Genomic DNA, 15895 nt, shown 5'->3' with positions numbered 1-15895 from the left:
TGGCCACAGTCTACAGTCAGGGTGTTCTTGATTTCTCTACTGTGGCCACAGTCTACAGTTAGGGTGTTCTTGATTTCTCTACTGTGGCCACTGTCGTTGCTGTTGAGGTATTGGTGGTCCTTCTGCATATAATATGTCTGTCAGCGAATCCCATTGATACAAGTTTCCGGTTCATGTTCGTTTTCAGCTTGACTATACGAAGTATGGAGAGCTGACCTACTTGGTCCACAATCTGTGTCGGCGTCTTTCCACTTCCACATCTTGGTCAAAGTTTTGATGCACTTTCTCTCTGTAATTAATTGATGGATTTGTTTCAAACTTAGAGTTTAAGGTTAACTTTGAATTGCCTTTGAATTGTGTTGAATTCTTCATTTGAGGAAGCCATCCAGCTGGCTTACGGAAGGTCAGTGGTTCTACCCAGATACCTGCTTGTGATGAAATAATGCATTGAGGGGCACCTGGGGTCTTCCTCCACCATCAAAGCTGGAAAGTCGACATATGACCTAAAATTGTGTCGGTGTGACGTTAAACCCAAAAATAAAAAAATAAATAAGGTTAATTTATTAATTTTGATGCATTTTCACTATATCTTTGTAAATACAGAGAGGATTTGATTCAAACTTACAATGGTTGTTCCACATCATCTTTCACATCACAAACCTGCCCGCTTAGCTCAGTAGGTAAGAGCGTTGGTCTACGGATCTCGGGGTCACGAGTTCGATCCTCGGGCGGGGCGTATGTTCTCCGTGACTATTTGATAAACCACATTGTGTCTGATATCATTAGTCCTCCACCTCTGATTCATGTGGGGAAGTTGGCAGTTACTTGCGGAGAACAGGTTTGTACTGGTACAGAATCCAGGAACACTGGTTAGGTTAACTACCCGCCATTACATGTTGAAAAACGGCGTTAAACCCAAAACAAACAAACAAACAAACTTTCACATCACATAACACAAGGGCAATAACTCTTGTGCTAATATTTCTTGAATTATCTCCCCTTTTTTACTTAAAATTTCAGCTGAAAGTTTTGGTGCAGTTGCTCTCTGTTCCAGTAATTACTAAATGGATTTGTTTCAGACTTAAAATAAATGTTCCACCTTTATATCACCTACATCATATGACATTTTTCATGAAGTATGTCCCCCTCTTTTACTTAGAATTTAAGGTTAATTTTGATGCATTTTCATTATATCTCTGTTATTACAGAGAGAATTTGATTCAATTAAAAATAGTTGTTCATCATCACACAATCATATGACAGAAGGACCATAACTCTAGCACCAGTTCCAGAGTTATTAACCCTTAAAGGGCCATAATTTGCTATTTTTGGCTTGTGAACAGGATACAGACCACATTCTGCAATCAACTTTAAACAAACTTGCACACAACTTGCAATTTTATTATATCTCAGTTCCTTTCGAAAACTAGCCAGATCCCATCATGGGTTCCAGAGTTATGGCCTCTTACAGGACCAAAATTTGCTATTTTTGGCTTTTAACACGATAGAGACCATACATTTTGCAACCGACTTTAATCAGACTTGCACACAACTTGTATTAGCATAATATCTAGGTTCCTTTTAAAAACTGGCCAGATTCCATAATGGGCTCCAGAGTTATGGCTCCTTCAAGGGCCAAACTTTCCTATTTTTGGCTTGTGAAGGTGATACAAACCACATTTTTTAATTAATTTAAATTAAACCTGCACACAACTTGTGTTGGCATAATATCTTGGTTCCTTTCGAAAAACTGACCAGATCCCATTATTGGTTCTAGAGTTATGGCACCTTAAAGGGCCAAAATTTGCTATTTTTGGCTTGTGAAAAGGATAGAGATCACATTTTGCAACCAACTGTAATCAAACTTGGACACAACTTGTATTGGCATAATATCTCAGTTCTTTTCGAAAAATGGCCAGATTTTATCATGAGTTCCAGAATTATGGTCCCTTAAAAGGCAAAAATTTGCTATTTTTGGCTTGTGAACGTGATATAGACCACATTTTGCAATTGATTTTAATTGAACTTGCGCACAACTTTTATTGACATAATATCTCAGTTCCTTTTGAAAACTGACCAGATCCCATCATAGGTTTTAGAGTTATGGCTGCTTAAAAGGCCAAAATGTGCTATTTTGGCTTTTGCAACCATATAGAGACTTCATTGATGGTTTGATTTGATACAGACTTGCAAAATATTTTTAACAACAATAACTCTTGGATTCCATAATGAATCTGTCAGATCCATTAATAGGTTTTTGAGTTTCGGGCCCTGATTGATCCCAGGAAGAGCCAAAACTGGTTAATTTTTACCTTGTGAACACGAAAAAAGTGACATTTTATATTTGATTTTAAGCAAACTTACACACAGCTTAAGTCACAGTAAGATCTCGGTTCCTTTTGAAAAAAGACTAGATTCCATCATGAGTTCTAGAAACTTACTGCCCCTGAAAGTGGCCAAATTTTTCTATTATGGCCCTTTCAGCCATATAGAGGTTTTATTTATGCTTTGATTTGATACAAACTTGCACAAAATGTTTATCATAATGATCTCTATGCCTGGATCGAACTGGATCATGTTGGGTCAAAAAGTAGGTCATCAGGTTATATCAAAGGAAAAGCTTGTTAAGAACCTAGAGGCCACATTTATGACCCTATCTTCATGAAACTTGTACAGAATATTTATCTTGATGATTCTTAGGCCAAGTTCAAAACTGGGTCATGTGGGGTCAAAAACTAGGTCACCTGGTCAAATCAAAGGAAAAGCTTATTAACACTCTTGAGGCCACAGGTATGACCCTATCTTCATGAAATTTGGCCAGAATGTTTATCTTGATGATTCCTAGGCCAAGTTTGAAACTTGGTCATGTGGGATAAAAAACTAGGTCACCCACTCAAGTCAAAGGAAAAGCTTGTAAACACTCTGTGGGCAATTTTATGATCCTACCCTTATGAAACTTGGTAAGAATGTTTTTCTCGATGATTCCCTTGCCAAGTTAGACACTGGGTCATGTGGGGTCAAAAACTAGGTCACCACTCAGATCAAAGGAAAGCTTGTTCTCACTGTAGAGGCCACATTTATGACTCTATCTTCATGAAACTTAGTCATAATGTTTATCTTGATGATTCAAAGGTCAAGTTTATCAGGTGAGCGATATAGGGTCATCATGACCCTCTTGTTGTAATTTCCACTTGTGTGATAATGCTTTATTTCATAAAACATACAAAAATTATTACAAACAAACTCTATGGCTTTTCAAAGAGTAAACTAACATCAATAAACTACATTACATTGTAAGGCTCATTTTCAATATCTATACATCTTATATATATCCAATGTTATTTAATATGGACACATAATTCTAAAAAAGTACTGTTCAAATGTAGTTCTGATAAGAAAGTATCTTACAATTGTCCATCTGTTAAACTCTAAATCAGTAATATTTGAGGACTATTTTTTAAACCTCAGTGCTAGTGATGACATGTTTCTTTCGCATATTAAGTTATTATAATATTTTTTTTTAGAAAGAGAATACCCGGTATCTTACATGTAATCTATCCTTCAAGATCTTAACAGAACAGTCAACTTACTTATGCGAAAGTTTAGGTTCATATGGTGTATAATGACTGGTTTGATGTTGGAATATAAGTCTTCTCACAGCTGAATTTTAACTTTCCTCTTATCCTTTCCTGCTGGTGGACAGGCACTGGAAGATTTATGTATCCCTTAGATACTGACTGTCTGGCGGCAGTTCTCCATCTGTGACTGGGGCATTAGCCATATCAGAGTTACAGCCCTTGGCTTGTGTCAGAAATATGCTTAATGAGTTTGTGTGGCATGTATTTGAGTATACACTGTCTACAATACGACAACAATTGATGAGTGAAAAATCTGGCAGCAAATTGGCAACAGTTTGACAATAGATCGGATTTCGCACTTTCAGTTTATAGTCACAAGCAGTCCAGAGTCTAGGTAAATGACAGTAAACTGAAAACTAATTGGCACTGTAAATTCTGAAGGAACTGGCAATACACTGTTTGTTTCAATGGTATGAAATGTTATCTATTATAAACATGTGTAATCTGTTGCACAGTTGTAGGAAAATGCTGTTCTGCAAGTTTCAGTCATATTGCCTGAAGATGTCAAGATTTACGGCCGTTTGTACTTACATTTCTAGTACATTATAGTGTTTGTATTCTTTTGGGCTCGTCATCAACGCTGGTCCGATTGTCCGGGACAAGTAAAACCTATGTCCTGACAAGTAATAATTGAAAAGCGGATGTCCAAGAGAACAGAATATCTCTATAAAAGAAAGTCTTAATCAGTTTCTATATTCAACTAAATGTTCGGTAGAAGTGATTATCTGTACTAACATGGACATTGACTTTTGTCCTATGTACCACAAACAGGCACATGCAACTGCTTTCGAAATTAATATTAAAACATCGGTGATTACTTCCTTTCACAACTGCAGTATTTAATTTCACGGCATCAAATTCAGTTAAGTATTATTTACATCAGCAACTAGTTTCAGTATAGGTTTGAAAGCTCTAAAACACTACGGGGCCTCCGTGGCCGAGTGGTTAGAGTCGTTGACTTCAAACCATTTGCCCCTCATCAATGTGGGTTGGAAACCTCATTTGGGGCGTAGAATTCTTTACGTGAGGAAGCCATCCAGCTGGCTTACGGAAGGTCGGTGGTTCTAACCAGGTGCCCGCTCGTGATGAAATTATGCACGGAGGGGCACCTAGGGACTTCCTCCACCATTAAAGCTGGAAAGTCACCATATGACCTGAAATTGTGTCGGTGCGACGTTAAACCCAACAAAATAAAATAAATAAATATAAAACACTACAAATTAATGATTTATTGCACATCTAACAGATGGTTTTGAAAAGGTCAGGACAACTTAGTTTATGGTCAGGACAAGTACTTTCAAAGAGTACTTGCGACTGGACAAGTGAAAATAAAAGTCATTGTCAAGCCCTGTTCTTTTTTTTTTTGTCCATCTGTATTATATCTAAAGACATATTCTGAAAGATTTCAATAAAACATAGTAGAAATGCCAACTGCTACTGGAATGAATGACTAAATTTCAGTTCATTTGATCATGGAAAGTTAAGTCCATATTCTTATGTTGACAAAATTAAATGTCACAACTTTATATGTATCCCACTTCTGACACATATTTGAGGCCCACATGGAAGATTGGGTAATCCAAATGTGTTAGCCTCATAAAATAAAGTCGTTATAACTTTCTAACCTTGTATGTCAGACTAAAATAACAGCAATTTTTGTTATCTACACATCTACACATGCACTATAGTAGTTTCCTTGGCAGATATATTTTCACATTTTTTGCCTGTGGTTGAAATTTGGTCATTTGGAATTTTCTTGGATTTTGCTGCAAGTTTTTTGTTAAACACTTGGATATTAGGAGTCTTTACCAGCTGTTCTTTTACACGACAGGCATAGCATTTTCTAAATTGGCATTTCTGAACATGTCTTTGTGAGTTGTGATAATTGGCACCTTTGAAAGTTTCATCTTTGTTAGATATGTCATCTGTTGTGTTAAGAGTAACTTTCATGTCTGTAACAGTTACAGTGTCTTCATTTGGTTTTGTTTCATCGTCAGCAGAAGAATTTTCTGTTTGGTCTTCAAGTTCTTCGTTTTTCAGAAGGTTGTCATCATAATACATACTTGCTTTAAAATGTTCATATGGTGAGTATTTCTCATTAATTACAACAGTTATTTCTTTTATCTTTGGGAGATGGACTGGTTTTCCCAGTTTTGTGTAGATTTCTTCCATAATTGTTCCGTCTCTATTTTTAAAATCAACTGTGCAACCGACCCGTAGAAAAGCTTTGATCTGTGAATGAATGACATCAAAAGAAGACATATGATCAAAATTTACTAAAACAATGTTCTTGGACTTATCTGCTTTAAAATTATTCCAACCAAATTTGAACTCATTCTCCGTCCAAGAACGCATTCCACCTGCTTCAGCAAGGTAGCTGTCTGACATTATTACAAGAAAGTTGCGTGTCTTGCTGATAACAGGAATTATTTCTGAATTTCTTTCACTTCCAAATGCAACGTCACGGTTTGGCTGAAAGACCCTATAACCAGTTTTTATTAAGTTAGACACAAGTATTCTATTCACCCATTGTGAAACATTATCATCAGTGTCATTGTAAGATAAAAATACATCATATTTGTAAAGAGGAGTTACTTCATTTTGTCTTTTTTGTCTGGCACGTAAGCAGATGATAAGTATCTCATAACGAAAATAGTAGATTAACGATCCTGCCAAAATCAAAATAAGAACTAAACCTCCCATTAGTATTTCAAGAATGTAAGATTTTTCAGTTTTAAAACATTCCAGGTTTTCCTCAGTAAATTGAATCGCTGGTTTTATTCCAGTCTCAGGAATGTCACATTTGAATAATTTGTCCAAATTTGTGCATTGTCTGGAGTGTACCCATTTTTCGATCCACACAAATTGGCAGTCACAAATAATTTGTAGGTTAAACATGTTTCTTGAGCAAACATTATGATACTGGAATGTTTGTGGAAGTTGGCGTAAGTTTGGATTGTAAGATAAGTCAATGTAAGATGCATTTTCAAGCAAACTTGCAGCCTTTTCATCAATTATATTCAGGTTATTCCTGGAAATATCTAGCATAGACAGTTTTGATAATATTGAAGTGTTATCCAATTTTTTAATCTTATTTCCTGAAACATTTAGTGATATGAACTTAGAATATTTGGAATTTGGTAACTTAGGGATCTTAGTGAGTTGAGAATTTGAACAATCAACATACAACGTATCTTCATTAGGCTTGTCGACACATGTACATTCAGGTGTTTGACATCCAGAATCAGCCAGTATTGGACAAGTAAATAATGCGGGATCTACATCAGCCACTGAAATTCCTGCTAGATCTTCTGGTGCCGTGCATTTTACATCTAGATAATCTCTCCAGACTACTTTGATTATGTCTAGAGCAAGTGTCATAAAAGGTTCCAAATTACAGTCACATACTAGTGGTATACCTCGAAAATCAAATCCAAAACTTATCAATTTGCCAAGCTGCGCTAAGTCATCGAGGAAAAGAAGTTCTTTTAAATCTGGAAAAGTGGAAATTAAATTGTTTTCTATGGATACGAAACCAGGTCCATAGGTTTTATTTAAGTTTAGTTTAAAGCTCAGTTCATTTGTAATTTCAGTGATTTTGTTTGACTCATAGCTGATGTGACAAAATGGATAGAGAGACATTGCGTTAGAAAAATCGAGTTGTGTCATTTCATTTTTGCTAAAGTTAGCAATAAACAAGCTGAGGTGGGGAGATGTAAGAATTTTAGGATCTAATTTTTGTATGTAGTTACCAGAGAAGTCTACTCTTCGGAGGCTTGAAAGATAAAAAATTGAAGTATTAGATATATGTATTAGTTTGTTATTTTTTAGATTGAGTTCATCTAGTCTGTGTAAACAGTTCAGGTCTGGAAGTTGTCGGATTTTATTGCTTTCAAAGTTTAACTTTATAATATTTCCCCAGAATTGTGTCATGTTTTCAAACAGTTCTTGATAACTTTCCATCAGATTTGTGTCATTATCAGAGTTACACAAGTTACTTGGAATTTCTGTCATTTCAGAATCTTTGTGTTCAATTTGGTACACTTCATCCTGACTGGGAGCATGTTCAGACAAAACCAAGCTTCTACCTAACACTGACACATATTCTATAAATAGATCAATCTCTGAACCTTCCCAGTTCATACAGTTCCTGCAGGTGCAGCACTCTTCATATGATGACATATCAAAACCTGTCTTTGGACAACTTTTATCACAGCGCATGTCATTTCTATATTTGTTTGCTTGTGAAATAGTTCTTGTTTCGTTTGTCCAGGATGGTAACCACAAATCCCCGTAACTGTCATCGCATGAACATTGAACTGACGTGGGTACTTTAATCAGTAACAGCGGTGTAAATATAGAAATTATTCTGAAATAGAAAATAATGACAGTAATGCATCTATGTGATATTCTATATATAGTTCAACCTACCACTGTACAGACCGACACTAGTTTGTTGTATACAGGTTGCAGCTGTATAATAATAATAATAATAAAGACTTTATTTAACGAGGCTACATATTTACCAAGACAATCTCCCATATGTGCCTCAACAATTTTACAACATAATTACATCAAATAACAGTACCAATAATATGAAATACAGAATGAAATAATTACGAAATGAAATAAACACAAAATGTTAATCATTATTAAGAAAAATCACAAAAAAAAATTACAAACATATAGTTATATATAAACACGGAATAATAATTTTGATTGAAGCTAATGTAGCCAGAGTACTTCAACTTTAAATAAGCTATTTTGAATTTTTCAGTATTTTCAGACTGGCGTACAAAGAGAGGTGTATTATTCCAAATTTTAGTTCCAGAATAAGAAAGTGATTTTCGATAAAACTCAAGATTAGGCTTAGGAATATGCAGGTTAAGATTATTTGTTGATCTGAGATTTTGGTTTTGTAAAATGGAAGCAAATTGAAATTTTCTTTTCATGTAGCATGGCAAGTTTTCCTCATTTAATGATTTGTAAATCAAAATAGTTTTTTGTACTCAACTCTGTCGTTAAATTTTATCCATTTTAATTCTTTGAAAAGAGGGTCAGATGGTGCGTCTGCCTCTTTATCAAGAATAATGCGAGCTGCATGTTTTTAAAATTTTAGCATTCACTCAAGAAGTTCATTTGAGCAATTTCCCTATATTGAACAGCAGTAGTCTGTATTGGGTAAGATTTAGTTTCCTGGCATGTATATTAAGAAATTGTTTTATTCGTAAAAGAAGATAGAGATTGCTGTTGCATTTCTTTATTGTTTGTTCCACGTGTAGTTTCCAGTTAAGGCAATTGTCAACTTGAACTCCAAGAAGTTTTTCAGATTTAGTGAACTTTATATCAGTGTAAAGTAACCAAAGTGGTGCATTTGTTGTTGCTCGAATGTCATTTTGGGTCTTTTTGGGGGCTGATATGTACATGGCTTTAGTTTTGTCTGTATTAGGTATCAGTGCACTATGATTGCACCATTCTTGAATAGAGTCTAGGTCTTTTTTAACTTTTAAGTTTAATGTTTCAGTTTAATGCCCTGTAGGTCTTACAGTAGCATCATCTGCAAATGTATTCATTTTTGAGTGTTCAAGATGTAGGGGTAAACCATTTATATAGGTTAGGAATAAGATGGGCCCAAAGACAGATCCTTGAGGGACTCCAGAAGATACACCCAGAGCCTCAGAAAAGGTGCCTGACACAGATACTTTCTGAGACCTTTCTGTTAAGTATGATTGAATCCACTGTAGCATATTGTTTGAGATATTGTAACAACTAAGTTTTTCAATGAGTTGTGTATGGTTTACTAGATCAAAGGCTTTTGTTAAGTCTAGAAATATGGTTCCAACAAGATTATTGTTATTGATTTGCTCAATCCAGTTGTCTACTGTGGATGTTAGACCAGTTTCACAAGAGTGATTTGTTCTAAATCCAGATTGTTTTTTATGAAAAAGGTTATTGTCTTCAAGGAATTGTTTGAGGTTATCAGAGACATGCTTTTCAATGAGTTTTGATAAAACAGGTAAAATAGAAATGGGTCTATAGTTATTGTACCCCCCGACAACAAAGTTGTAAGGGGGGTATACTGGTTTCAGGTTGTCTGTCTGTCTGTCTGTCTGTCTGTCTGTCTGTATGTCTGTCCGTAGACGCAATCTTGTGCGCACCATCTCTCCTTATCCCCTTGACAGAATTTAATGAAACTTCACACAAGTGATCAGTACCAACAGTAGTTGTGCATGGGTCATGTTAGGTTCTTTAAAAAAAAAATTTGCAGAGTTATGGGACTTTGTTTTTTTGTTACTATACTATATACATAGACACAATCTTGTGCACACCATCTCTCCTCATCCCCTTGACACAATTTAATGAAACTTCACACAAGTGATCAGTACCAACAGTAGTTGTGCATGGGGCATGTTAGGTTCTTTTAGAAAAAAAAAATTGCAGAGTTATGGGACTTTGTTTTTTTGTTACTATACTATATACATAGACACAATCTTGTGCGCACCATCTCTCCTCATCCCCTTGACACAATTTAATGAAACTTCACACAAGTGATCAGTAACAACAGTAGTTGTGCATGGGGCATGTTAGGTTCTTTCAGAAAAAAAATTTGCAGAGTTATGGGACTTTGTTTTTTTGTTACTATACTATATACATAGACACAATCTTGTGCGCACCATCTCTCCTCATCCCCTTGACACAATTTAATGAAACTTCACACAAGTGATCAGTAACAACAGTAGTTGTGCATGGGGTGTGTTAGGTTCTTTCAGCGACAAAAATTGCAGAGTTATGGGACTTTTGTTTCTTGTTAACATACTATGTGCATACAGTCTGCATATGCAATCTTGTGCGTGCCTAATCTACCAAACCCTTACACACAATTTAATGAAACTTCACACAAGTGATCAGTACCAACCCTAGTTGTGCATGGTGCATGTTACATTCTTTTAGATAAATATTCTGCATAGTTATGGGACTTTGTTTTTTGTTACTATACTGTATACATACAGTCTATATACATACAGTCCACATAATTATGCAATCTTGTGTGCGTCAAATTGCAGTGTACTGTGTCAGTGCATGCGGGGGGTACATTCATCACCTTTAGTGATAGCTCTAGTTTTTATCAGATTTAGACTCTTCTTTTTTGTGGATTGGGATAACCTTAGCCATTTTAACTGCAGTAAGGAATTTAGCTGTATCAAAACTGAGGTTAATGATTTTAACTAAGTGTCTTGAAATAACAAAAATAGGTTTATTACTAAGGTGCTTAAATTGACAAGTGGGAATTGGGTAAGGACCTATGTGGTGTTGTTGCAGAAATAGTCTAATACCCTGACCTTTGTTTCTTAACGTAGAGCTCCAGATAAGATGCACATAGGGCAATATTACTGATCAAAATAATGCATTTTCACATATCTGTTTAGCATATAGAAAAAATACATTTATAGCAGAATTGCTGGTAGTTCATAAGATTTCAGATTTTCTCAATTTATGCAATCTGTAAAGAATTGATGAGTAAATACGATGCAAGTAAAGTACTTCTTCATGAAACCGAGCATTATAACTTTCATTTGCACCTTTAGTTTCTAAAGAAATTGGAAAGTTTTGAAGAAAAAATTAAATTGTTTAATGGAATTCCTTAAATAATATTTTATTCTTACCTTATTGTAGTCATTCTCGGACTTTTGTAGACTTGTTTACTGTTTAATCACTGAATAACTGTATATTATTGAATATTAATTTTCTGTTTAATTGCCTATTGATTGCATTTTATATTTATAGTATTTGTATTGTAGATCAAATTTCACAATTATATAGGGAATTTCCTTTTTGAAAGGTATTAATTCATTGGTTTGATTCATTACTATTAAAATACACTGGATTTTCCCTGGATTTTAATTTATTCTTTTCGTTCGATTGTGTCGACCTCATTGCAAAACATGGCTAACTGCTTCTTAATGTGAAAGCAGTTAAGTAGTTAATGCACTGTGGTGCTAATTTGATTCAGTTGATCTTTTGAAAATAAGTTTTTTATGCTTGGCATATATTTGGGACAAGGAAGTATAGTTTGTGCATGGGAATTTTTTTGTCGATTCTCAGTGTCGAGAATAGTCATGACATCTGATATTCACAAATATAGAAAAAAGAAAAGGAATACGTAGTTTACAAAAAAAAAAAAAAGAAACATGTTTAGGAATAAAGGAAAAAATATTTTTAGAAATAAAAAATAAAAAGTTTTTAGAAATAAAGAAAAAAGAAACAAAATTATTTGAAAAAAAGAGAAAACATATTTCTAGAAATAAAGAAATAGACATAGTATAATTATTTGAAAATAAAGAAAGAAGAAAAAATAGAAATAAAGAAAAAATGAAAAAAAAGACATAGTTAAAAATACAGAAGATAGAAACAAATATTTTTAAAGGTAAAGAAAAAAAAACAACACTTTTCTTTTTAAATAAAGAAAACGAAACAAACATTTTGTCAAGCCCGCTTGTGGAAACGAAGACATAGATGCGTGCATCAGTGTGTGTGTGTGCATGCGTCCATCCGGATTTGTTTGTCCGGACCATAACTTTGACATGCATAGAGCAATCTCGTTTATATTTGGCATGAATGTTAACCTCGGTGAGACGGAGTGTCTTGCTCAAACCGCAGGTTCCTATCTCAAAGGTCAAGGTCACAGTTGGAAGACAAAATGTTAAATTCAATAATAACTTTGTCTAGAGCATTTCTTCTTTATGCATGGAGGGATTTTGATGTAACTTGGCACAAATGTTCACAACCATGTGATGGAGTGTCAGCGGAAGAACCAGACCCAGGGTCTAAGGTCAAGGTCATGCAGGTCAAAGGTCAGATACAAGAATGATTTTGTCCTGAGCATTTCTTTTTCATGCATGGAGAGATTTTGATGTAACTTGGCACAATTTTTCTCCACCAAGAGACGGAGTGTTGTGTGCAAGAACTTAGAATTACTTCCCTTTGTTGTTACTATAAATAGCTTATATTGTAACTTTCTTCATACTGGTCGTAGGGAAAAATCAAGACCACTTTTCTGTAGTACAATAATCATGTTTCATCCAATTTTGAAGTGTATTTTGACCTATCTCTACTAGTAAGGATTTTTGTGTGGACTTAGATTTTTTTTAAAGATTTACTTCCCTTTGTTGTTACTATAAATAACTTATATTGTAACTTTTTGCAATCATTTTTTATTTGGCATAAATGTTTGCCTCAGTGAGACAGGGTGTCATGTGCAACTCTTAGTCCTTTTGACAGCTGGCGGGCTTAACATGTTGCCTGTGGGAATCTAGTTAAGGGGACGCATATTGCTACATTCACAGTTCATACAGCAATGCGGAAGGGGTGCATATTCAAGAAATCGATGGTGGGAAAATAAAAAACATATTCCTAAACTGATATAATACTGATGGACACCTGTAATATTCAGTATTTTGTGGATAAGGATGTGGTACTATGAATGTAATAGGAAAACAGAGGTGTTTGTGAAAGTACATTCAACACAAAATATTAAGCTTTTGTATAAGGAAAAAACAGGTTTTTTACAATAACAGTGTTCCAAATAATGTTGGAGGGATGAGATTTTCTTTCTAACACACCAGGTTTGCTTAAACATGTAAAAATTTAACGCCACGTCAGTTCATCTCGGGATGGACGCCATATTTCTCATTGATAAAAAATGTAAACAAAAAAATCAGAGTGGGATTAGCATTGCAAGGGCATAACATGACATTCTACACAATGAATACCTTAGAACAGATATCTAAGATGCTACACAGGTCAGGCGGGTTAAATGCATAATGTCGATCACTTGAAATTCATCTTGAAAAGGTGGTTAATTTTAGTTTGTTTACATGGTTTTTAATTTTCCCACGACTTCTCGGCGATTCACTGCAAATGTATTACTGCGCCGGACGAAAGGTAACTCTAATAAACAACGGGAGACAACTTAGGTGTCAGCACGTGTACGATTTTAAAAAAAACATGTCGATGATTATAATTTCTTATCAAATAATGAATCCTATTCAGATATTCGTCTTTAATATTAGAAAATTATTAATTTCTGTGGACATTTGTCAAAAAATATTACTTACAGTGGACTACTTTGCGCATCAAACTGGTTTCCGCTTCAGTTGTGAGGCACTTCCGTTATACTTTTGACAACAATAACAAAACACAAAATGAATCAATAAAGTCACTTATAAACCGACTGCTACTTAAATCAGTGTAAGTAAAGTTGTTGTTACAACATTATACATGTTCGTTACGTTATGAGATAAAGTTTATCTTGAACTGCATAATCCATTAACTACGTTTACATGATATTGCATTTACAATTTATTTGACCCCATTTTTTTACGTGAATGACAGCATTCTTGTGCAACTCGTGCAAACAGAGTTATGAAAAGTATGGTGGAGAATTCAAGGACAAATTATAAATGACATTAAAGTGAGGATAACTGTATATTCGTCCAGTTTTGATCATTGACATTCCTGCTGTGTATTAGTAACTTTTGTGAACAAGATTAGAATGTTGCTTTTGCACATATACACATTGATTGGACCTCTCAACCAATTTTCATACCTTATTTTAAGGATTTTTAAGACAGTACATTTTCAAAAGTTTGTTGAATGTGTTTTGATATTTAAGTGCATTGCAGTTCATAAATACCAAGTTAAAAATTAATAATGGCAACATTTCTTGGCCTTTATTGTAAGCCACTAGACTTCTGTAATGATAAATGTTTAATGTATTAAGGGGAATATACTCTTTTAGTTTTGTAATGTGGCATTCCTTGACCACCGTATCTTTTCTTATGCACTACTTTGTAAACAAACTAAATAATGTGTTTTAGCTCACATATGCCAAATGAAAAGCAAGACAGTGAACTTATTTCACATTCTTTCTTTAAATTAGAATCTGTAGGACATTGATAAATGTTTGGACAAAGTGAAGCACTATTATTTTCGCACCAAAATCTTAATTGTTGACTTTGAATGTACACAAGAAGTCTTATGTAATTCAACAATAACTTTCTTGTTTCAGTTTTTCTCATTTTTATTTTAGTGAGCAATCCTTTGTGTACTTATAACAGTTGAAACAGTATTCATTTCATTTACCAAAACCTTGTACTTTTTTGCAGGTAAATTTTATAATACCCCACCCATCTTTTCTAATTTCAAAGTATGCGTCCCCTTAAGGGTCTTGCATCCAGATTTATATCAAAATTATTGCTGCTGGTAAAAGTAAAATGAAACCATTTGCAAGTTCAAAAGAAGTGTTTATTTATTAGAACATGTCTGCAGTGTATAAATCTAGAAAGTATTTTACCTAGAATGTATTTGTTAATTAAAACATGTCTGTAGTGATAAAAATCTAGAAAGTCTTTATTTATGAAAACATGTCAGTAATGCATAAAATCTAGAAATTTTTTATCTACTTAAAACATGTCACTGTTTTGTATGTAATGTCTAGAATGTATATATTTATCAAAACACATCAGATCTGTAGTGTGTAATATCTAGAGTGTGTTAATTTATTAAAACACACCTGTAGTCTATAATATCTTGAATGTGTATATTTTGATTCTACAAAATGTATAAAATCAAGAAAGAGTTAATCTATTTAAGCATGTCTGTAGTGTACGAAATCTAGAAAGTGTTTGTTTATTAAAAACCGGTTTAGTACTCATAAACCCTCGCAAACATTCTTTTACTTAAGTCATCAAACATCATAGGATTTTTATTCAGCATGTGAGCTTGTGCATCTTGGGTATTGTTTGGGATTTCACTCAGCCAGATCACAGTTGACTTAGTAAGAAAATATGCGTAAAGGACTTCAGTGTCACATTTATCTCAAAAAGTAATAAATATAATAATGATAATAAAACTCAGATATAGTGAAAACTCAATGAGATCTTTGTGTTGACAAACTATATCTTATTTTCTAATATGACTAACAATGCTTGAATCATCACAACCATATTACGCTGACTTCACGTCAACGTGATATTTAGTGCCATGTATGCATCAAGAAATAGCGCTTTCAAATTTCATGAAATATTTTACTTAATAACATGTTTTAAAGGAAATGTCACATTGAACAAACGTCTTGATTAATTTACACACTCATGTGGTAAGTTGGTTATTCGCTTTGCAGAATAATTCGCCATCTTTTGCACCCGAACTGAACTCTTCCGCAAGTCGTATTACCATTTCCGGTCCTGGCGTGCATA

General features: G+C 34.2%; 2 protein-coding genes across 3 annotated transcripts in view; one reads left to right on the top strand and one right to left on the bottom strand.

The window, feature by feature from the left end:
- The window catches only part of LOC123535308 (myb-binding protein 1A-like protein), a 127939-nt gene that overhangs the window by 29296 nt on the left and 82748 nt on the right, over positions 1–15895 (top strand). The gene's annotated exons all lie outside the window — the stretch shown is intronic.
- On the bottom strand, positions 4853–14801 carry LOC123535311 (uncharacterized). Of its 2 annotated transcripts, none has more exons than XM_045317921.2 (2): positions 13754–14801; positions 4853–8007 (listed from the first exon to the last, which is right to left on the bottom strand). In XM_045317921.2, exon 2 carries the CDS (start codon positions 7857–7859, stop codon positions 5310–5312), a length of 2550 nt encoding a protein of 849 aa, XP_045173856.2. In that variant the 5' UTR covers positions 7860–8007; positions 13754–14801; the 3' UTR covers positions 4853–5309. The 2 variants fall into 2 exon arrangements, with proteins under 2 accessions (XP_045173856.2, XP_045173855.2); XM_045317920.2 differs by lacking the exon at positions 13754–14801 and adding an exon at positions 11303–11439.

The sequence above is a fragment of the Mercenaria mercenaria genome, chromosome 12 (assembly GCF_021730395.1).
Source record: "Mercenaria mercenaria strain notata chromosome 12, MADL_Memer_1, whole genome shotgun sequence".
NCBI lineage: Eukaryota > Metazoa > Mollusca > Bivalvia > Venerida > Veneridae > Mercenaria > Mercenaria mercenaria.
The sequence above is the reverse complement of the archived record's forward strand: the minus strand, read 5'-3'. Positions and strand labels throughout refer to the sequence as shown.